The sequence below is a fragment of the Chenopodium quinoa genome, unplaced genomic scaffold (genome assembly GCF_001683475.1).
Source record: "Chenopodium quinoa cultivar QQ74 unplaced genomic scaffold, ASM168347v1, whole genome shotgun sequence".
NCBI classification, from domain to species: domain Eukaryota; kingdom Viridiplantae; phylum Streptophyta; class Magnoliopsida; order Caryophyllales; family Amaranthaceae; genus Chenopodium; species Chenopodium quinoa.
In genome coordinates, this window is record NW_018742204.1 from 8442338 (window position 1) to 8466203 (window position 23866).

Below are 23866 nucleotides of genomic sequence, written 5' to 3' on the forward strand. Positions count from 1 at the left end.
GTCATAAGGGTGTTAACTTTTATACCAATATGGTTGATTGGCCTAATTTGTAGTATCAATTAACCTATACTAAAAGCAAATCTAAAATGACACTTGTCACGATGTTATTAGTAATTTTCCCGCCCATTTTGTTTTCCGTTTTCCCTCAGATTTTTTAAGGAAAGTAAATTATAATAATCCAAAACATCTTTTTTCCCATTAAAATTGTTAACAATAATAATTCTCCACATAAACCCAACTAATATATTTTTCACATAAATGTAGTATTTAATATCAGGTTTTTTTTTTCCAAAAATAATATAAGGTTTTTTTTTTTTTTTTTTTTTTTTTTTTTGTAAAAAAATGAATGATAATATTATTAAACAATACTACTCTATCGCCTCTATATATGTTCAAAAAAAAAAAAAGACACACCAATATTACTCTATATTATCTTAGTTATCGTTAATACTATCAACTTTTTATTTATTTATTCATTTTTTCTAATTTTGTTACTTTTGCAATAATATTCAATTCAATAAAAAAATAAAAACATTTTGTTAACACACACATATACACTTTATTTTTTACTCTTAAAGTCGTATAAATAATAAAGTACATGTGCGGATACTATCCTTAGTCTTAAAGTCGTATCAATAATAAAGCACATGTGCGGATACTATCCTTAGTTCTTTACTTTTTAAAATATAACCTCATAGACCCCTTTAAAAAAAAAATAAAATCAAGTCTAAGTGTTACTATTATCAACATTGGTAATTTGGTATACCTAGGTATGATTTTAAAGTTATATTTATTTTTGAAATAGTATTATGAGTATAATTTTTTATAAAATTCAATATAATAACTCTTTACAAGATTTAATAATAATCGTGTATTGCTCGGGAGTTAAACTAGTAGGGAGTACTAAATCTAGAGCACTCTCTTCCCCTCTAAACTCTCCACATCATAGTCACTCCTCTTCCTTTCACATCCCCCCCCCTCTCTCTTTCTTACCAACACCAAATACCATGACCCTCAGCTAAGACACCCCCCAACCCATCTTCATTCTCCCTCATTTTCATGTCTCCCCCAACACCAAGCGCCCTTCTTCCGCCGCTTCCAACACCAACACCAACACCAACAACCTCTCTTCCTCCGCCTTCTCTTCTCCGATGAAGAAGCCCAAGTCCTACTCTCAGTCCCTCGACTCCAAGAATGGCCTCCACCATTCCTTCAACTCCGCCGCCGATGACGATACCGATACCCCCGCTTCCATGATTGTTGATGACGATCTCAAGTCTGATGCTGCTTCTGTTTCTCCTTCTTCGAATTCTCGTGCTCCGATCACTGCTGGGGCTACCGCGAATTTGTCCCGGAAGAAGGCTACCCCTCCTAATCCCTCTACTAAGAAGCTTGTTATCAAGCTTGTTAAAGGTTTTTGCTCTTTCTCTTTCTTTTTCTCGTACCTGATTTTGGTAATTTGGGCTTTTGAATTGTTAGGGTTTTTGGAATTTGCAGTTAAATTTGATTGTTTTGTTATGAATGATGTGATTTTTGTTAGATTTTTAGCGGTAGAGTGAGGAATTGAATTGAGGGATTATGTTAGGTTTTTGTTTTCGGGGTGTTGCAAATGATTGATGGCGATTTGTTGTTGAATTGAGGTAGAAATGGCGGTAGGTTTACATTAGCTTAGCTGTTTAAATGTTTAAGGTTATTAGTGAAGATGAGGGCTTTTCGGCGAGGATGATAGCGGTTGGATTCGGTTTTTGGATGGAGGTTTTTATGAACATTCGTTATTGGATGATGTTTGAGGATATGGTAAATGTGTCCGTTGTTTTGGTTGCTGTTGTTTCCATCATTAGCATTAAGCAGTGTGTAATTTATAGCTATTTTATTTGGGATAATGAGTAGTTGGAATTATGGTCATATAGACAAAGTTTCCTAATTTGCAACTTGAGGTACTATGTACATATGAAAGGTAAATAATTATGAAGTGAATGGGATCAAAGTTTTTGTTCTTTAGGATGTTAGATTTGTAAATTTTGTTGGTATGAACTTGGAATGGACTGAGTGGATTCTTTATGCCATTTTTGTCTTAATTTAAGCAGATATGTCAATGGTGGGATCTTCATGAAGTGTTGCTGCTTTATTGTTAATTTCAGGTTTACGGGGAAGGTATAAGGATTGATTCAGGGGTAGCTTCGTATACATGCCATTAGTGGCACTCATGTTGTATATTTTTGTTTCAGTGTACCTTTAGGTGTTGATTGTTGATAAAATGCAACCATGGGGAGGGGGTTAACAAAGTATAATACTTTTTCCTTGTATTAGTTAAACCTGTAGTCACTTTCCGCACTTGTCCTTGCTGCACTGAAAAAAAGGAGAAACTGAATTTAGTATAAGGCTCTTCAGCCTGCCAAACCATTGCATTGGTGCATTCAAAGTCATAGGAAATGGTGTTTAAGTAATGACTATCTATTATTGTAATGCAGTTAGCTTGTCTAATATTGTTTTCATTATCTATGTGCTCGTCTTTCAGGTTGTGATATGGCTTACTTGACCACTGCCCAAACTCTAGGTTGTCCTAAGGTAGCTCACATTGGTGAATACTATAGTGCACTAGACTGCTCGGGATATTGCTAGTCAAGAGTTCTTAGCCCAAATTTCTTGTTTCCATTAGTATTGTAGTGGTAGAAGCTATTCATCAAGGGTGAATTTTTTGTTGATTAAAGTGGTAAATCTAACATTTTGGGTGCCTTGTGTCCATAGTTTTTGGTGGTATTTTTTTTTTGCCTGTGTAACTTCCAACTTCCATTAGCAATAGAGTTAATGTTGGTGGTGCATGTTATGGGTAGGATATAGGTTAGGGTGGGATTATCTAAAAAGATGTTTGCTGAATTGAGAAACAATTTTTAGTAATCGCCAAAGGCTAGATTTTAGGTACAGTTTTTAGAGATTGACCTGGTTATATTTGAAGTTCGCAACAAATGGTGTGAAGAACTTTGTATTAGACGAGCTCTTTATCTTATGTGAGAAGCTCTCTGTCCTTGCAACAAGGATGAAGAATAAAGATGGGTGGGTAACAACAAATCGGACTTTACAGGTACATCTGAAATCAACCCAACTAGCAAAAGAAATCTTAGTTTGCCTCCAAACCTGAGTCCAAGACTGTGTTACTATATTGCTCATTTTCAAGTCCAATCTATTCAGATCTTCTCATTTTCTATTACAAATCCACTAAAATTTTTGTTTGATAGTATTTGTGGTTCCCAAAGAAAATTGTTATAAACAACAATTCAAAAGGTCAATAAACCAATCAAGAAGTTGAGACCTGAAATTTGTAGAGTGACTTATAGGTAAAGTTGAAATATATTAATAAGTGCTGATGGACCAACTATAATATTAACCTATTATCTATGATTTTTATTTTTTTTGAATAGCAAAAATATTACGTTAACTAAAAGTCATATGACATCTACAATAGAGATTCGACGTTAACAAATATATAAAATATTGAATTAAATAAAATTTTCCTTCATAAAAGCTACGATCGTATCTTGCACTGTGGAACATCTCCCGCTTATATCGCTGGAAAATACAGCCTTGTTAGAGAATGATGTTTTTCTTCTGATTCATCCTGTCTGTATTCGAAAACTTGATAACTTTTTCACCAACGAAATAATTTCACAACAATCTGTTAGATCTAATATTATGGATTTAAAACTAAGAAACTTCTCCCCCGAAAAGAGGAGATAAACTTTGTCTTTCGATGGAGGTTGAAAAACTCTTGTCTTTCAAAGGAGATCGGAAACCCTTTCTTTCGAGGGAGAAAAGTTCCTCCCAAAAGGAAGAAGCATTATTATAAACCTAGAAAAACTTTAAAAAAACAAGAATTGGGCTTTCTACCGGTTAAAACCGATGGATGCCCCTTCAAAACTCAACAATGAGTGCTAGGGCATTGGAGAGAGGAGGGAGGAGAGAGGATAGGTATACCTATTATCTATGATTAAGTGTAACAAATCTATTCATAAGTAAGCATTTAAAATAAAAAGAAATTCTAATCTATTACATACTAGTAAAGGTGAAACTAGGAGGGACACTTGGCAACGAGTTATTATAAATTTTCCCTCCAAAATTACTTGCTAAAAAAAAAAAAAATTCATTGTTACATAGAAAGAAGTTTTGTTTCTAAAGTAAACTTCCTATAATTTAAAATTGCCCATTATAACTATTATATATATAATTATATTCTGTCATATTTTTTAAATATATTTCATACTTTTAATGCTTGGTGAGTATATATATATATATATTTATTTATTGTCATTATAACTATTTAACAACCGTGTATTGCACTGGGTTTAACTTAGTTTACAATACAAAGTGCCATAAACACCTTGTGAATTGGAAAACTGAAAGGTAATCAACACTTATAGGAGCCAACGATGGCGATTTTTTATTTTTTTTGAATCCAATAACTTTATGATTCGTTCCTTTTTATTTATCTTTTTCTACTAGCATATTAAACCTAGTCCCAATTGATAAAACTGGAAATGTAGTCAAGTATATACATCCTTGAAGAATGACATGGAGAGAAGTTTAGATTGCTTTTTGGAAACTGATGTTAGTTGATTGGCTTTTAATGAGCAAATGCAATAAACGGGGCGAGAGAGGGGTTTTGACTCTTGGCTGCAAAATCAGAACAAGTGATGGGCTTAAGGTTTACTTTGGCTTTAATACTCTAAAGAATTAGCGAAGTCAAAAATATTCGCTGGCCTTTTAATGAGCTTAACCTGGTTCATATACTTGTAGCCTTCGAACTGAACCCGATTCCTATTCAGTCTTGGTTTCAAACAGTTTGAACTCAAATTTGGATTGGAAAATTCCTTTGCAGTGAGTCGGCCATGGATTGGATTCAAATTTAATTGCTGCCCTTAATGAAAATTAAAAATACAGGTGTTAAGGATATAGGAAAAGTCCTATAATTCAAAGAAAATGACAAATCAATTGCAAAACACACATGAAGCTAAAGAATTATGGGGAAGTGCCTTCGATCGAAGGTAACAACCATGGTTATTGTAATATTTGGTATAGATGTTTGCAACAAGGCATGCCTATTGCGTTGAAGGATCATCCTTAATTGTGCCTTCATTGAAGCAGGAAAGGTAGTTGTGGAGTAGAGAGCCTTTTTATAATTTGAAGGAAATTCTGTGAAAAACCAACTTTTAAATCCTTGTTTTTGTGAAAAACCATCTTTAAAATTTTTTTTTTTTTTGTAAAAACCACGTCAGTTAAAATTATTGTTGTAATTTGCCACTACAAGAACAAATGACGATTGAATCGTTTATAGTTGAAGCTCATTTTCCTACAGCATGTGGTGAATTACAACAAAATTTAAATTAGGTGGTTTTTTACAACATTTTTTAAAAAGATGTTTTTTTCGAAAAAACAATGATTTAAAAGGTAGTTTTTGACAAAATTTCCTAATTTGAATGCAAGTTTCTCTATCTCTGGCCACCAATTAAGTACATTCTTCCACTCCTGGAACTTTTACTTCCCTTTATTACTTTATGTCAGCCGAGCAACCACCAAATGTTATCCTAAAATCACATAGGAGGCTTTCTTAATTCTGATAGTTTTGGTAAACTTAAGAAACAACTGCCAGAAAAATTCTTCTTAGAAAGAAAACTTTTTATATCAGCTCTCCAAAAACACAGCTTGTGGAATTTTCTAATACTGAATTTTTAGTTACTAAACTTTCAGGTGATACTGATATTATATGGTACTTTGAATGGTATTAAAGCCATTTAATTATCTGCTATAATTAGCTATAACATCTTTTTATGGGTGACGATGGCTTAACCTATTCAACCAATTAGCTTTTTACTGGAAGGATATTTACTTATAACTGGACTACCAAAGAATATCACAACTATTTAATTTTTTTTTCTTCTAATATTAGTAATTTGGCAACAATCAATAGAACAAATATCTTCCAGTTCCTAAAAACAATCTTGAAAACAATAGCTCTTCAGTAACACTATTTATGGCCCTTGTGTGAGGCAGATGCTGACATTGTAATCAAGGATTTTGCCTATGTCATGTTAGAGAAAAAGAGTGATGAATCCAGGGATTCTACTTCCATATTTTTTCAAATTTATTCTATATCAGAAAATCAAGGATATTATCAGAACTTTGGGAATTGGGATAAATGCAGCAGTACTAGGTGTTTGAAGTATCAGAATGTTCAGATGAAATTTACACAAATATCTGACATTTATTTATCAATTGTGAAGAGGAACAAGAAACTAAAGAAGAGACCCGAAACAAATGTTCTCCATCAGTTCTATATTAATATTTTCATCATTATGAATGAAGGTTAGGGATCAAAAATGTATATAAGGAGATGTGAGTGCTTAATGTTTTTTTTTTTCTGAAGAGGAATGGGCTTTATAGGTTTTGTTTGGTTATCAGTATTTGTTGTTTCAATTAAGGTCGTTGCTAGAGGTAGATTGAATCAATTTATGTTGTGGGCATTTGTTTCACAACCATTTTGTCTCTCTTCCTCCATTTTAACATTTCTTACTCACTTCAGTAAGACTTAATGGCGACGCATCAGATTTATTTCTAGTACATCATGTTGCAATATCTTGGAAATTCACTCTTTGATTATCCTGTTGTAGCTTATGTAAATGATAACGGTGTTCCTTTAAAATCTGTGGGTAATTGTATTGATTATATTGTTCATTGTATGTGGAAGCCAAAAAGCTGAGTTCATCATGCTGCCATTTGACTGTTTTTAATCTAATTGGAGTTTATCAGATGGAATCGGAAAGTAATATTTACTGAGAGTGTATCTATTCAAAATGCTTATTTGACTTTATTCTTCTTTGCTCATTGTGAAACAGCTAAGCCCACCCTTCCCCCAAACTTCGAGGAAGATACTTGGGCAACCTTGAAGTCAGCCATCAATGCTATATTCTTAAAGCAGCCTGATTCGTGTGACCTAGAGAAACTGTATCAGGTAAATAAACTCACAACTTCCAGGTAGAAAACACAAACTGCCTTGTCCTTTTTGGAATATTATTCACAGTTGTGATCTTAAATTTTTAGGCTGTTAATGATCTTTGCCTGCACAAGATGGGGGGAAGTCTTTATCAAAGAATTGAGAAAGAGTGTGAAGCTCATGTTTCTGCGGTACTGCATTCATTGGTTGGACAAAGTCCAGACCTAGTAGTTTTTCTATCACTTGTTGAGAAATGCTGGCAGGACCTTTGTGACCAAATGCTGATGATTCGTGGCATAGCTTTGTATCTTGATAGGACATATGTGAAACAGACCCCAAATGTGAAGTCGTTGTGGGACATGGGATTACAGCTATTTCGTAAACATCTTTCTTCATGTCCTGAAGTTGAGCACAAAACCGTTACTGGTCTTTTGAGAATGATTGAGAGGGAAAGGTAAATTTGCATGTTTCTTTGCTTTGTATTTTTCATTATTTCTAAACTATGTTCTATGGACATATGGCTGAAATATGCAATGACATCGGTATCACAACTTTGATCCCTTACGCAATATTTCCATCATACAGATTAAGTTGACTGACATTTTGGCTCCTCTGCTTTTTCCCTATGCTATTGTTATGTAGTATTGTAGTATTGTGTGTCTATGTGATATATCTCTAAGAGGACAACTTATCTTACAGATGCTGGTTGATATATTTTGCCTATGCTTTTTGTTTATTCTAGCATGTTGTTTTGAATTGTAATTGATGCTAAAATTTGATATTTGTTCGTGAATTATCTTCTGCACTAGTTTTTACAGTTGAGAGCAAGGCTTTTGTTTTAACCTTTTTGGAACTTTGTGTGTGTGTGTGTGTGTGTGTGTATTTTGTGTGTGTATTTTGTGTGTGTGCGTGCGTGTCTGTGCGTGTGTGGAATAGAATTATCTTCATATCGCTTTCTTTGGCATGTTCAATTCATATTAATCGTATCTTGCTGTTATAGACTGCCTCCGGCTAGTATTAATTAACCATAATTATGCAAGAATTTATAGTAGGAAACTTGGTTAATTGATTAATAATGGCAAATTATCTTCATATCGCTTTCTGTTTTTTGGCAAGGTCAATTCATATTAATTTTATCTTGCTGTTATAGACTAGCTCCGGCAAGTATCAATTAATAGTAATTATTATGCAAGAATTTAGAGTAGGAAGCTTGGTTAATTTATCAATAATGCGAAATTGCTTACAAGGATTAATAGCTTTAGGTATCACTCTCAATTAGTAGCTTTAGGCTACAACTCTCAACAAGTGTTTTATCTCAATTTCTGGACAATTGCTATTCTACTACTCCTGCTTTTTTATACTCAAGCTCTATTACAAGGGTTAAACCTACTCTTTGATTACATTTGTCCTCTATTGCCAAAAGTATCACATGGTCAGAGAATCAGTCTTTTTTCCCTCCCCTTAGTGCTTCATTGATGACTTTTGTTCTGTTCCTCTTTTTGCTTATTTGGCTGTTCTGTTGCTTGTACTCCTGTCCCCTTGATTTTGTTCTGCCTTTGAGCATAGACCCTTAGTGGTGGCTCAGTAGTTCACCCAAATGAGGTGGCTGACCCAAATTACATACTGGGCTACTTGGGTCCATGACACTTGCTGTTTCAGAGGAAAAGAAGAGGGACTAAGTGCTTGTAGTGCACTTATTATGTAGTATTATATTTGTGCTTCTTTCTTATGATTTTACCTGAAAAGGTTTTTTCTTTCTTTTCTTTTCTGTTAACCATTTTTTTTCTTCTTATTTTGCTGTTTCAAAGGAAATTAGGAAAAGAAGAGGGACTAAAATGCTGTTTTCACATCTGTTATGGTTTATATTTATGCTTCTTTTTTTTTTTTTTTCATCTTTCTGTAATAAAAAATGTTTGTTCTTGAGTAATTTGTAAATCATTGGACCTTATATACATTTGCTTTAATGTTAGGTGCTATTATAACAAAATTGTGTACGGAGTTCCTGCCATTGTAAGGTGTTTATTTTTTCATTTTGTCACTGTTTCCCAGATTAGGTGAAGCTGTTGATAGGACTCTTCTGAACCATCTTTTGAAAATGTTTACTGCTCTTGGAATTTACCAAGAGAGCTTTGAAAAACCATTCCTTGCTTGCACAGAGGAATTTTATGCTGCTGAAGGTTCAAAATACATGCAGCAGTCGGATGTTCCAGATTATTTGAAGCATGTCGAAGTATGTGTTTGCTTTTAGTATCCCCTCTAGTTTAAAGCATTTTTTTCCTTGCATTATTCATTATTATGATACTGGAACTGTGTTTTTGTACTGCTGTTATTATCATTTAGGGGGTGGCATATGATATGGCTATTCTTATACAGCAACCTTTCTGTGGTCAAAATCTGATGCTGATGCTTCTTTGCAGATAAGATTACATGAAGAACAAGAAAGATGTCTACTTTACTTGGATGCAAGTACTAGAAAACCACTCATCTCAACGGCTGAAAAGCAGCTTCTTGAGCGTCATATATCTGCAATACTTGATAAGGTATGACTTTTTGCAATACTCGTGGCATCTCTGCACTTTCATTTCCTGTATTTTGCTGTATTATTACTGAAGTGTTAATATATTGAGCAGGGCTTCATGATGCTGATGGATGGAAGTCGTGTTGATGATCTGCATAGAATGTACAGTTTATTTTCCAGGGTCGACGCCCTTGAGTCTCTGAGACAGGCACTAAGTTCATACATCCGCAAAGCTGGTCAGGCTACAGTAATGGATGAAGAGAAAGATAAAGACATGGTTTCTTGCCTCTTGGAGTTCAAGGCAGCACTTGATAAAATATGGGAAGAAAGTTTCTCAAAGAATGAATCATTTGGAAATACTATCAAAGATTCGTTTGAGTACCTAATTAATCTACGTCAGGTAGGCATTTTAAAAGCATCTATTTTCTAGTTACCAACTTGAAGTCAAGTTAGCTAATACAAAATGAATGTGGGACATGCGTGTGTATTATATATTTATTTCATTTGTTCTCTACATACTTTGCTTAAATTCGCTATATTCATGCATCATCAATTCTAACTTTATACTCGATTTAATAGAACCGTCCTGCGGAGCTGATTGCGAAGTTTCTGGATGAGAAGCTTCGAGCGGGCAATAAAGGAACATCTGAAGAGGAATTGGAGGGAACCCTTGATAAAGTTTTGGTCTTATTCCGTTTTATACAGGTAAGTTTGTTTATGTTAAGTGGAATATTGAAGGTTCTCTTTCTGTTGCAAGTGATCTGCATATTAATTCAGTCTAAATATTTGGGCCAATATCTCATTTCCTCTGTTAATTCTAGGGTAAGGATGTATTTGAAGCATTTTACAAAAAGGATCTTGCGAAGAGGCTTTTGTTAGGAAAGAGTGCTTCAATTGATGCTGAAAAGTCTATGATCTCAAAGGTGACTTTATTGATATAATTCTGATTGTTTGAAGTTCAATTATTCTCTCTGATCATTTTTTTGGCATTGCAGCTCAAAACTGAGTGCGGTAGTCAATTTACAAATAAACTTGAAGGAATGTTCAAGGTATGGTTCTTATCTTGGAAATTGTTATTTTACAAGCAATTACAAATTCAATTGTTTAAAATGTGATTACGTGACATACAACATTATTTGGATGCAATTTTTTTTTTTTGATTTGTACTGCTGAGATTACTGTTTGTCCTCTTCTGATTTACTTGTATCTGATACCTTTGGTTTTTCAAAGGAAAAAAAAGCCTTTTCTTGTCCAAATTAAAATATTAAAAGTAATTAAAACTATGATGAATTACTTGCATATTATCTTATCAAGTGGGATTATTTACCAAAGTTGAATAAGAAATGAACTCGAGAGTCTGAGTGTGCGTTAAGGGACTTTAGGTTTAATGTTTCTCAATTTCAAACCAGTACAAAACCATAATTTACCAAAGCTGCTCGGCCTTCTGTCTAGCTTATCTTTTTATTTTCCTCTTTAGTTTGTATTTTTATCAAAAGTGAAATATATTAATTTCAGTGTCTTTTGGCTGTTTACATCATGTGAAAAAAAGGTTCATGTGGTTTGTTACATACTTGCCCCATAAATCAGAGGTTAACTATAAGGATTGCTCTTCATTGAGATTGGGCATGTTGAGAAGCTGGTCTCTTAGCGACATGGTATGTTGAGAAGCTGGTCTATTGGTTGACATAGGGTCCAAGTACTTGACTGGATCACTTAGGTGAAGGGGGAGGGGGGGGGGGGAGGTTGCGTGTTGATGTATTGACCAAGGGAAAGAGGTTTTATTTCTTCGGTGGTCTTCTGTGTGAAAACAATTTGTAATCCTAAAAAAACTATAAATCTGCCAGCTGATTGTGAAAAGTTGATATCAGGCAATTGTTTAGAGACTGTAATTTGCTAAATGAGAGGCCTAAAGATGCAATTCATGTGCTTATGAAGCTTAAGTATTCATTTTAGGTAATCATGCTTTTAATCTAAATTTAACTTTTAGCATTGTGCTTGGTATAGTGTAATGAAGATGATTTGCTAACCCATGTTAGCTTAGTATTTTAGAGCCTTCTATTTGAAAGATGTTTTAAATCATCTTCAATGGTGGAAATGGATGGGTTTGGTAATTTCAATTGTTATTTATGACATGAACCAGGAGTAGAGTTTTATGATACAATTAGACTCTGAATTTTGGTGATTGTGATGTATAAGAATGGGTATATAAGATTTTAAAATGGTGTGTAAATGAACATCTATTGTAAATGATTTACCGTGTTAGTTCAACTTAGGTCGGATCTCCTGTGGAAGCTATTTCTAGGGGACACAGATAATAAACAGGGGCTAAATGATTTTCATATGCATGTTGTGTCCATATTATGATTTGAGGTACATATGGCCTATCTATTTTTAAATTTAAGAGTTTTTTCTTCCTAACTTTTTACTACAACACTCGAAAACCCCAATACTCTAATCTTATGCATTTGATTTTTTATTTTATTTTTATTTATATTTTTTTATAAAAAGAAACTACCAATCCCACTGTTTTCCTACATTTTTGTTTCAAGGGACTCCAATAACTACTCCTCCCTCCGTCCCTTTATTACATGCCTATTTCTCATTTTGCACGGGTATTAAGAAAGTTAAAGATTCCTTAAAACTAATAATTGAGAGTATAAATATGCATGTGGGGTTAGAGAGAGATAGAGAAAGAAAAAGTTGTTGAGAACTAGGAGAGAGAAAGTATTGGGAATTGATGTTAAAGTACAAAAAAGAAAAAGAAAAGGGGTGACAAATCAATAAGAGAATAATATTGTAAAAAAGTACAACCTATAAATAGAAATAGGCACTTAATTTTGGTCACCCTAAAAAGGAATATAGGCATGTAATAATGGGACGGAGGGAGTAACATTTTACTTTTTGTTGTTTTCTTTCATGAATAACATAAAGCACGGTTATGCTCTAGTTATTAAATAGATGAGTGGGGAAGTAATGATGTAAGATAGAAATTGTTGGATTCATTAAAAGTTTAAGAATTAGCCTCCATTGCAAATCAGTTTTAAGAATTTAGCTCTAGTGGTGTGTTTGAATGATGGAATTTCGAGGAAAAACAAGTGTTGAGAGGTGAAAGGATTTATTTTAACTTATTTGATAAGGAATGGAAAATTGAGGTATCTGTTTCTGTTATTTATTTAACTTTTTTATTTACCAATTCCTTGCATTATTAGGCGATTGTAATCTATAAAAACTGGTGTTGAGATTTTAGATTGATGGGCTGAATAAACATCAAATAATTTATTCATATTAATTCAACTTAGGGTGGGTTTCATTTGGAGCCATTTGTAGCGAGTGCAATTAATATGTATGGGGTAAATGATTATCATATACGTTAATGATTTGAGTGTACATATGGCAGGAGACAGGGGAAGGATAATATAAAATGGAAAATTTTAAATTTATTAAAAGTTTAAGAATTAACAGTTAATGCAAAATTGAGATATCATTCACCGTAAAGATGCAATTTGGAGCAAAAGGGAGAGTTTAGAGTCAAAGAAATTTACTTTGACTTATTGGATATGGAATGGGGAGAGGAAAGGGATTGGAGAGGTATTTGTTTTCTTTCCCTTTGTTATAAACTAATTCCTTCCATCATTGAAAGGATTTAGGAAGAAGATTCTAGTCCAGTCCTCCCTTCCCCTCTTCTCCCCTCACCTCCCTCCCTTCTCTTTCTTTCCCCTTTCTTCTGATGATTTCCAACCAGCACACTGTACATTAACTTGTTGTTTTCTAAAATGGCTGAGGAAACAACCGTTTGTTAATTAATTGGGCAATGATACTCTTTCCGCTAGCTTGACAGGTTTTTTGGCAGGTTTTTACCTCATTCGATCATTTTCTTTTTTAAGAGGAGATGAAGGGCTAAATGCTGTTGAGAAAGATGGAAAAGAGGGATGTAGGGAAAATCTTAGGGGGAGAAGGGTGGGGGGACTAGGAAGGCAAGAGAAGGTATGCTTAAGATAAGGAAAAGAAATGCAAAAGAGTTGATCATAGAGAATGGCAAGAGAACAATTTATACGTCAATACAAAAAAAATGCATGCATGTAATTTCATTGTGCACCCTGAAATTAACTTGGACACCAATCAGGCAATCACACATAGAATGCTTTATTTATTATATATTACTATATACCCATGTTACTCTACTAATGTCAATGTTATGGTTCAAAATTTTTGTCCAATATGTTGCGGTTCAAGATTCATTAGGTTGCCTAGTTTGTAGAGTATTTGTGAGCTAGTGTAAATGGTATGAGACAGTACAGTCTTAGAATGTACATCCAGGCTAATGTGGAGATGATTGGCCTTTTTATGTTTTGACATTTTTCTCTATGGTGGAAACCTTTGTTATGAAATCCCTTATATCCTCAACCTCTTGATTCAAAAAGCCTGCCTGCATTAAGGTGAGGTTTTCTAACAGATGAGCCTTTGACCAACGGCTATGTTCTTGAAGTCCTAGCAACTGTAGGCCTTGAGGATTCTGTGGAAAATAATGAAAGGGGAAAATCTTCAAATCTTGAAGCAAAATACTCTTATTCAGTAGATTTTGTGTAACTTTAGGGGTAGGCTAAGTTTGTTATTACAGGGAATAAAGGCTGTATATTGTAGGTCTGTAAGTGTTAAGTGTTGAGGCTATTGCAAGAGATGTAGTTAAAGTAATATTTTGTCTCTTCCATTGTTTCCAAAATCCAATTATGTTTGCTGGAAAGTGTTTGGGAAGTGAGTAAAGGTCTAACTTTGACTGACACTCATCTGGATTCTCTGTTTTTAGTAGAGGTTGAGGGGGGACATGCCAATAACCTGCTTCTGGTAGGACACAGATGGAGACTTGAAGGAATGTAAAAGATAGTCAATAAATTCCATGCTCAATGCATTACATACTATGTCTTGTCCTTGGGAACGTGTCCAAGTGTCAACTCGGCTATTTTGTGAAATATTTTGGTGATTTTTTAGCCCAAAGATATGTAGGACTGCCCGGGATACTTTGTGTGAAATGAAGAGTCGAGTGACATAGATTGCATCAATAGCAAATGGTTTTGGATAGTGAATTAGATTTTCAAAAATTGTTGCTTTGTTTGTGAAAATAAAGGCTATCTTGGGGTTGAAGAGTAACTCTATCTCAGTTAGGGTGAAAAAAACAATTTCAGACAATTTTAACATGTTTGTGGTCTGTTTTTATTGTGGCTTGCAATATTTTACCTTAATAAATGATATCTGAACTTCTGAGGCTATGAGGAATTAGGTAATTCTTCCCTTTTCGTTTCTTTTCCTTTTCTTTTTTTTGTTTTTTCATCATATGTTCCCCCCTTTCCTTTCCTCTCCTCTCAGTTACATCTTTGTAACCTAACATGTCGATACCTTGGCTATAAAATCCCCTCAATAATGTATTTGATGTATTCAAGCAATTTTAAACATATAATTTTCTAGACAATAAACAATATTTGCAACAAGGAAATCTAGGATGAAAAAAAAAAGAAAAAAACTTTTCTTTGTATAATAGGTGTCCTTTGAATTGTTGTGAAGCCACCCTAAATTATCACCTGCTGGCTACCTTTTATCATGCTTGACTGTAAATGCCCTGTTGCAGCTGTAGAGTTGTCGCGAATACCATGCTCTTTCCTCTCGTCTGTCTTTTGTGAGAATTATGCTTAAATGGTGGTAATAATAATAATAAATTTGGGCTTCTGATCTAGTCCAGTTTAGCTGGTAATTAAGTAACAATTAGGGCCTGTTAATGTGAACTGAACTGAACTGATTGAAGCTGAACTAAACTGAAATGAACTGATTGAGCTGAACTGAACTGAACTGAGCTGAAATGAATATTTTATGAGAGGTAAATTAGGAGCTGAACTGAACTGAACTGATTGGAGCTGAATTGAACTGAAATTAAGTAAATGTGAACATGCCCTTAGTCCTTTACTTTAACTATTTTTTATTTACTCGTCTGCAGTACATTATCAATAAAATGTATTTTTGCTATTTGCATAGTTTTGATTTCAATATATGTAGGCCTAAGTATATGCTAGGCAACTGGATAAGGAAAAAAATGGGAAGCTACCTTGATATAAGAATTCCTTTAGGCCTTGCTATGGGCAGAAATTAGGCGTGGAATTTGGGGAATTTTGGAAAGGTGTCAGACTTTGTATGAATAGAAGGATTGAGAAGGGAATCCAAAAAGTAATAGGTTCTCTTTCATTTTTGTTTTATTGATGATATAATCACTCCTATAATATAGCCGCTGCTTCCCTGTTTCTCTTGCCTTCTCTATTTTCTTAATTTCATCTTAATTTCTTTTCAATCTCAAATTCACGTCAAAGTCCCCATCTATTAGAGCAACATTATTTTGGGTTACCTGATAGCTACATGTGATTTTAAAAAAATGGCACCAAGCTATGTTCCTCAAAGAGTAGAGTTGGTGGAGCAAGAATCACCAAGAGTACATTAGACTCTCCAAAGTCCAACCTTGTGTGTTGGAATAGATTGTGGCAAGCTTGACAATGAGGCTGGATAGATGCCTCGCCACTGTTGTCGGCAACATCGCGACCATAGTGAAGGTAGCACAGGTATTGCAGCGCGAATTTAATTTACAAGATGATGACATAATTGTGTCAAAATATTGGAAGTGAGCGTAAAGATGGCGGCATTGACATGCCTTTAATTGATAGGTTTCATTCAGACTTTGAGCTATCTGAATCCAAATTAATTGCCTTGAACCTTCCTCAAAGGTCTAATGAAGGAGATATAGGTGACTGAATTCAGCCATTGAGCCATGGCTTTTTTGTCAAAGAGGAAAAGGGGCCGGATCTACCAGGCAATTTTGGGGTCTCATTGAGAACGTACTCCACCCCTTGTTACGTATACAATCTTAACAAACTACCTTTATAACCCAAAACCACTTAATCAATTATCTTGGCTCGATAGTTTAGCCCTAAACAACAACACACAATGAGCTTTCTCCAAACCTACCATTGAAGTAAAGAGACTGACAATTACGATCTATAGCATAGAAGGGAGAAAAACCTTTGTTTTTGGTCTGATGAGTGGTGGTTGGTGGGTCATATAGCTGTGTGCTACTCGGCAAAGATGATGAAGAGGAGGGTGAAGCGGTAGTCGGACCCATAGACGATGAGTAACATTCCATCGTCCTATTTAAGGCTCTCTTAAATCTCTCTAAAATTGGTGGTGGGAATAATTTTTACAACTCTGTAATGGTGATTAATATTAGGGAGGAAGAAGTGGTAGTCATGGTGGATCTTGGTGCAACCCACTATTTCATAAGCCTTGATACGGTGGTTCACCTATGAAATTATGTCGGTGTGTCTTAGCTCAAAGGAAGGTTAATTAAGGGGGTGCAATTCTACCTTTAGGAGTTACAATTTGTTTCAAATTTCAACCCCTTATGCTAGGTAACTTATATTTGATATTGAGAGTAAAATTGGCTGTCCAATACTCAGCAACTGGAAGCTTCCGGCTTTGAAATTAATTTCAGGCTAGAGGGATTTTCATAAACTTTCTTGGAGACCTAATGTAGAGAAAAATGGAGATTTCATTATAAGCCATGTTGAGGACTATTCAAAGAGAAAGGAGAGATTAAGATTGAGTTAGAATCAATTAAAGGTAGCACAACATTAGTAGGAAGACACGAGTGGACGGTGCCACCATTTTTGCATACCACCTTGCAACAATTATTTAAGATCTTTTGTATGCCCACCAATTAGGGAAAAAGAACATTCAATCACCCTAAAACGTTGAAAAAATAAAAAAATAATAAAGGGGAAATGATCTTGTAAGCATGCGCTTTATCTAACCTCCAATCCCGATGAGATTTAATGATATCAGCTGGAATAATAAGGCCTTATTGTAGGCCATTTTTTTAGCCTGATTCTCTTTAATAAAGAAGTATGTGTTATGGAGGCTATGTGTGGATTACAGAGGCCTTAAACAGATAGACAATGTTTGTAAAGATTGATAAGCTTCTAGATTAACTCTACGGGTCTTGAATTTCTCTATGCTTGATCTTAAGTCGGGATATCAGAAAACAGTAGGGCTTTGTGGTTTAAGAGGGCTGTTTACTTTACAGAGGAAGGATCATGGTTCTAGGTAATTTTAAGATTACTTCAGCCTCCTTCTACAAGTATTCATTACCCTCGTATTGGGGGCATTTGGGGGAAGCTCAAAACTTAGCTTCAGTTTGTTATGGAATAGTACTGAATTTGTATGACCCAACTACCCCATTTACATTATATATTGGCAGGAAAAAAGGTCTAATTATTATTGACCTGTCTCATTGCTCTCAATCTGCTATACAGATTAGGTTACAAGTACCTCTTTGTGCAGCACAGGACTGTGTATCTAGTGAAAGATTGTATCTTCTTCCGTTCCTCTTTCAGTGGAGTATCTAATTGCTGTACGGCATTAAATTCTAAAATGTTATTGTAGAGACTTGGTTTTTAACATCGACAGATTTGTCGATTTGATGCACATTATGCTTCCTGATTCGTAGACTTCATGTCAAGTAAAGTTAGATATGGCAGTTTAATCCAATAATATACGCTTGTGAAAATACTTGAATATCCTATTGTTGAGTTCTAGTGTTAAATGACCGTATGCTTCTTAATATATATGTGAATGTATAGTTTGTTTATTCTCTCTTGTATTTTTGCAGGACATTGAATTATCGAAGGAAATTAATGAGTCTTTTAAACAATCATCCCAAGCAAGGACAAAACTTCCATCAGGAATTGAGATGAGCGTACATGTCTTAACCACAGGGTAGGTTGTTATTCTAGTCTGGTTTTCGAATCCAAAAGGATTGAAGAGATTTTGTTTAGTAGGCTTCCTTGCTTGGTCCACTGGTAAATCTTCTTGTTGTTTTGCTGCAGTTATTGGCCAACGTACCCCCCGATGGATGTCAGGCTCCCACATGAGTTAAATGTATACCAGGTAAGATACAAGTTGTGAAGCCAGAGGATTTATAAATGTACTGCCATACAAGTGTTTTGATTCTGGTTTGATGTGCAGGACATATTTAAAGAGTTTTACCTTAGCAAACACAGTGGTAGACGGCTAATGTGGCAAAATTCTCTGGGTCACTGTGTCCTGAAAGCAGACTTCCCAAAAGGTAAAAAGGAGCTTGCAGTTTCTCTGTTTCAGGTTGGTCTCCTCCAATTACTTTTGCTGTTTGTTTATTGACTTTATTTTTTGTTTATAGAAGCCCTTTTATTTTGTTTTAACTCTTTAACTTATGTATTGTAATACCTAGGCCGTAGTTTTGATGCTATTTAACGATGCTGAGAGTCTGAGCTTCCAAGATATGAAGGATGCCACTGGAATTGAGGATAAAGAGCTGCGGAGAACTCTCCAGTCCCTTGCATGTGGCAAAGTTCGTGTCCTTCAGAAGGTACTGACCAGCAATTAGTTTATTCAAAACTTTCTTTGGATATTATGTTTGAGATATTGTATCAAACACTTGTTATAAATTTAAAAATGCAGGTTCCTAAAGGCAGAGAAGTGGAGGATGATGACTCTTTTGTGTTCAATGACACATTTGCTGCCCCGCTCTATCGTATAAAGGTACCCGAGATCTTATAATAATGAGTTTATACATGAACTACATATAATACACAGTGAAGAAGATAATCATCGAATTAATTCTGTCATTTATTACATCAGATTATTTTCTTAATAATGTACCTGTCTTGCAACAAAGCATCATGCTTGCTAATGTGTAGCTTGTATTAGTTTGGACTTTGCATTTTCTCAGTCTTATCTGAGTTTGTAGATGTTGAGAGATTTTTGCATTGTAGTGGTTCATGGAAATATTGGGAGGGGAAGATGAGCAATTGTGGGAAGAGAGGTTGATTGTGCTGCAAAATTGCAATTATGTTCCAAAGATTGCACCATGTAGTTTGGACTTTGATTTTTGTTATTGCTTTGGAGAGTTAGAGAGTTTTTTGCATTATAGTGGTTTCTTAGAAGAATGGGAAGGGAAGACAGATTGTGTGTGTCAGTGGAGAGGGGGGGTACATGGTTTAGCTGCTAATGCTAAACTACTAGGAAACTAACATCCTACATACACTACCATTTTCCTTTTATATAACTAGGGCGGCTAACGCGTGCGATGCGCGCGTCATAATTAGCCATGTCCAGGAGCACTTTCAGTTTGTCCTTATGTCATAGGTTGGTAGCATTGATGTGGGAAAATATATAAACAAATATTTTTAGGGGTATAAATATCTGCACACTATTAAAAAAAAAGAGATAATCAACATAAATGAGGGCAAATAAGTAAATAAACATTTTAAAGGTTTTAATTGTTCAAACACTATTCATAAGAGTTATCTCAAACTTTTCAAAAAGTAGGGAAACAATATTATCATTTGCACTCCTCATTTTACCTCAAGTGCGCGATTAAGATCCCTCATACATGATTAGGACACTTTTAACCTTAATTTTGGATTAAAATCATGACAAAATAAGACATGGTAAGATAGGCGAACCACTTCCCGGTAACAAATATGACATGGTAAGATAGGAAGGATTTCAAAATTTTCAATTTGGCTGTTTTATTGGGTGTTTACTGTGCAGTTTTAGACTGTATGTTAATATGTTATGCCTATATCTTAGAATTGTACACTGGTTCAGGCAAGGGGTGTAGGCCCTAGTGTTGAAGATCCTTTTTCATGTTATCAATTTTATGTCTTTGTTCATCTTCCAAATGGGTAAATTGTGAATCTTGTTGATTGAAATTGTTATCAAGGACTCGGATAGTCAATCGCAGATTTGAACATAAGGGGCTTGTCCAAATTGGTTGGCAGACTTGGCGTTAGAGTTGTCTTGTCATGGACAAAGATAATTCTGAGTAAAGGGGCTACTCATAGAAGAACGGGTGTATGGTTGTTCTATCATGTATTCTTTGAGAAGTTTTCATCTGTAATGCTTTTCTTCTACATGCTATGGTAGAATGGCTTTGTTACTATTATATCCATTTTATGTATTTTGTAGTAATAATGTTTTTGTTAACTCTATTAAAGTAGTAGTTGCAGTAAGGTGGGCCTCCCAAATCTTTCTTAGCTGAATTAACTCTAGGTCATTTAGTTGTTCCTACTGTCATTCAGTTGTTCCTACTGTCATTCAGTTGTTCCTACTATCCAGTCTCCTAGGCTTTTTGGTGAATTAGTGCTAGAAGTGCATTTTTGCAGAGTAATTTGCTGTGCTATTGAGACAACTAGGTGATGGTTACAATGGCATCTTTAAGGAACTAATGTGAGGATGGGTGAGTAAGAAAGAGATAGATTCATTTTAAATGTTGATTTGTTGTACTTAGTTGATGTTGGACATCATTCTCTTGTAGTCGTCACCTCTTTGTTTGTTTTTAAGACTTTGAAAGTTTTTTGAGGAGCACCTTTGATGGCTTGGCTATTATTTAAAGAATTTGGGCTAATATGCTGCAGAGTGTGGTAAAAAGGAATTACATAGCATCATCTACAACACAGCTTCCCTCGAATAAGATTTGGGAGATTCTTTTCATAAGTATGCTAATTAAATCTTGGGAAATCATACATGGAACCAAATTTGAGGGTGGATATTTGAATGAAGATTCTGCTGAAGTGGCTATATGTATAAGTGCTCCCGCTTGAGGGTGGTATTTGTTAAAAATAATTTCTAAAACATATTTTAATGCAGTTACCTGGCTATTACTTAGGGGTTGGTTTTATTTATTTTTTAGCTATTAGTGGTTTATATAATGTAACCTTCAGCTATTCCTTGATGCGTGTAGAAATACCCTATCTGTTTGATCTTGAGAGTGCCACTTTCCACATTGATTATTTTATTACTTTTCTTTTTTCTTTAGTGCAAACAGATCAAAGCATGTGCTTTTGATCACTGGGTATCCACATGAAATTTGACTACATGGAAATTGAACAACCCAATCATAAAATTTCCTTCGTGTTGATTGTTACAAAAACTCTGATGCTTTTAACCTTTTTGTCAATTTTTGCAAAGATGTTGTCATGATAAATAATCAAATGTTCAAATGTAGATCCTCATTAGAGAGACAAATGTGTAAATGTGTGATATTGAAATATGAATTATTGACATCACCACCATGCCAAAGAGGTGGAGATGGCAGTAAGCATCGGGCTAGATTGTTGAAGGTAACAACAATGGTGGTGTGGGTGATGATCACCACGAGTGAAAAAGAAAAAAATGAAGTAAGTCAACCAAAAAGATGACCATATTCCGGAGCACAAATACCTACTGTAGTTTGTAAACAAGCTGACTGGTCCAATAATGTCAAATGCAGTTAAAGTTTGGCCCAACTAAATAATACTCAGTTGTATTTGCGACTGTTTATGGTAGACCAGCCATATTTGAGACCGTCTATTTCAAATTTTCCTTCAAAATATGCTGCTTAATCTGATAAAATTTTATTAAACGGTGCAGGGAGCAATTGCCTGAAATCTAAGTACCCTTTTCCTCTTTTGTGCCGAGACCTGAGCTTCATCTTCTTGTCATGTGCCATGGATTGCTTATCTGACAATAATTAATCATGAATGTTTGAATGATGCAGGTCAATGCAATCCAGATGAAGGAAACAGTGGAGGAGAACACGAGCACCACTGAGAGAGTATTTCAAGATCGTCAATATCAGGTTTGCCTAGTATTCGATGCCCCTCATTTTGTAATGCTTGCAAGTTTGCTCCAGGGTATGATTTTTTTAATTTAGGTAGCTAATCAGTGTTTTACATTTTCGTAAATCAAAGGTTGATGCTGCTATAGTTCGTATTATGAAGACGAGGAAGGTGCTTAGTCATACTCTTCTGATAACTGAACTATTCCAACAGGTAAATTTATTACTTGATATTCGGGTGGGCTAGGGAGTAGCTGGGTACAGGAGTTCGTATACGTTTGTAGTTCTGTCATATTCAGTCCCATGTATGCATTTTATTACTGGATTGGGAACTGAATTTCTGTTACTGGCTGTAAATGGTGTTGAATATTACATCCTTTTCAAAGTGTTGCAAATAATTTGTGATGGTTTTATAAAGGAAAATGATGCAGTATTTCAGGATGGAAGGTGTACCTTCTGTGTTGCTTATCGTTTAGTTGCATTAAGCACAATGTGTCTTTGATGCTTGAAATGCTGCTTATTGTTTAGTTGCATCAAGCACAATGTGTCTATTTGTCTTTGATGCTTGAAATGCTTATGTGTAGCTAAACGTTCTAAACGCATTGGACATGTTACTTGATTTTTGCATTTCTTTATATATGCTGTTTGAATTTACTTTGTTTTATTTGATGAAACAGCTCAAGTTTCCCATTAAACCAGCTGATCTGAAGAAAAGGATTGAGAGCCTTATAGACAGAGAATACTTGGAGAGAGACAAGAATAATCCTCAAATATATAATTACTTAGCGTAAACAGATCATTTTGAGTCGAACCTTCTAGATGACACACGGAAAACCTGCTACTGTCAGCTGAAGGTTTGTTTGATAATGTACAGTAATTTGCACCCTTTTTTTTTCCCAACAATGTAGATGTAATATTTTTTTTCCCCATTTCTTGATAATTTTGCATTTAAAAAAAAAATTCTCGAAACCAGTTGCAATATGTTGTAAAATATCAGGGATTTGGTAATCAGTACTGAATAGCCTTTGGTCACTCAAATCTCCACACTTGCCGTGTATTGCCTCAACCATTTGTAGTGTGTCTCCGACCTATATCCATCCCCCTCTCTTATGTAATCCTGGAGGTGTAAGTGTTGGTGTTGGTTAATTTGTTCTCTGATCAAAACAACGTTATTTCAATTGGTACGAATATATACGAGTATTTACATTTATAAAGCTGTATGTCATTTACTACCTTCGTCACTGAATAAAATCAACACTTCTATTTGGAAAAATCATAGAATGATTATGGTAGGCTATTGTTGATACAAATTGAGTAGAAAAAATTAAGTGATTTGAGAGGAAATATAGTGGGCTTAAAGAGAAGTTGATGAAGAGTGAATTAAAAAAAGTTGGTGGGTGAAAGAGAAATGAGTCTTCTATTTGAGGAGAATAATTTTGGACAATAGCTAAGACTTTTTTAAATGTGAAAAGAACGTCGTAGTATGCTTGAGAATTTTGTAATCAAAATCATTCAATAGGACTTTTATGCTTGCCATTATCAATATCTTTGATCATACTTAAGTAACCTAGTTTTTATTTCATTTATTAATTTTTTTTTAACAACTTAATAATAGGAAAGTGATAAATGAACCCTTGTATTAGAAGTTAAAAAAAACAAGGAAATAATAAGGGATGCATATAAGAAGCTAAAAATG

The 23866-nt window shown here is 34.6% G+C and overlaps 1 protein-coding gene across 1 annotated transcript; it reads left to right on the forward strand.

Moving 5' to 3' along the window:
* Positions 1-959: 959 nt before the first annotated feature.
* Positions 960-23380, forward strand: LOC110711574 (cullin-4-like). The gene is made up of 17 exons (XM_021890012.1): positions 960-1413; positions 6888-7003; positions 7093-7439; positions 9035-9215; positions 9403-9525; positions 9616-9903; positions 10083-10208; positions 10325-10426; positions 10499-10552; positions 18202-18308; positions 18419-18479; positions 18558-18689; positions 18799-18936; positions 19029-19109; positions 22111-22191; positions 22304-22384; positions 22848-23380. Exons 1-17 carry the CDS (start codon positions 1152-1154, stop codon positions 22959-22961), a joined length of 2394 nt encoding a protein of 797 aa, XP_021745704.1. The 5' UTR covers positions 960-1151; the 3' UTR covers positions 22962-23380.
* Positions 23381-23866: the final 486 nt, after the last annotated feature.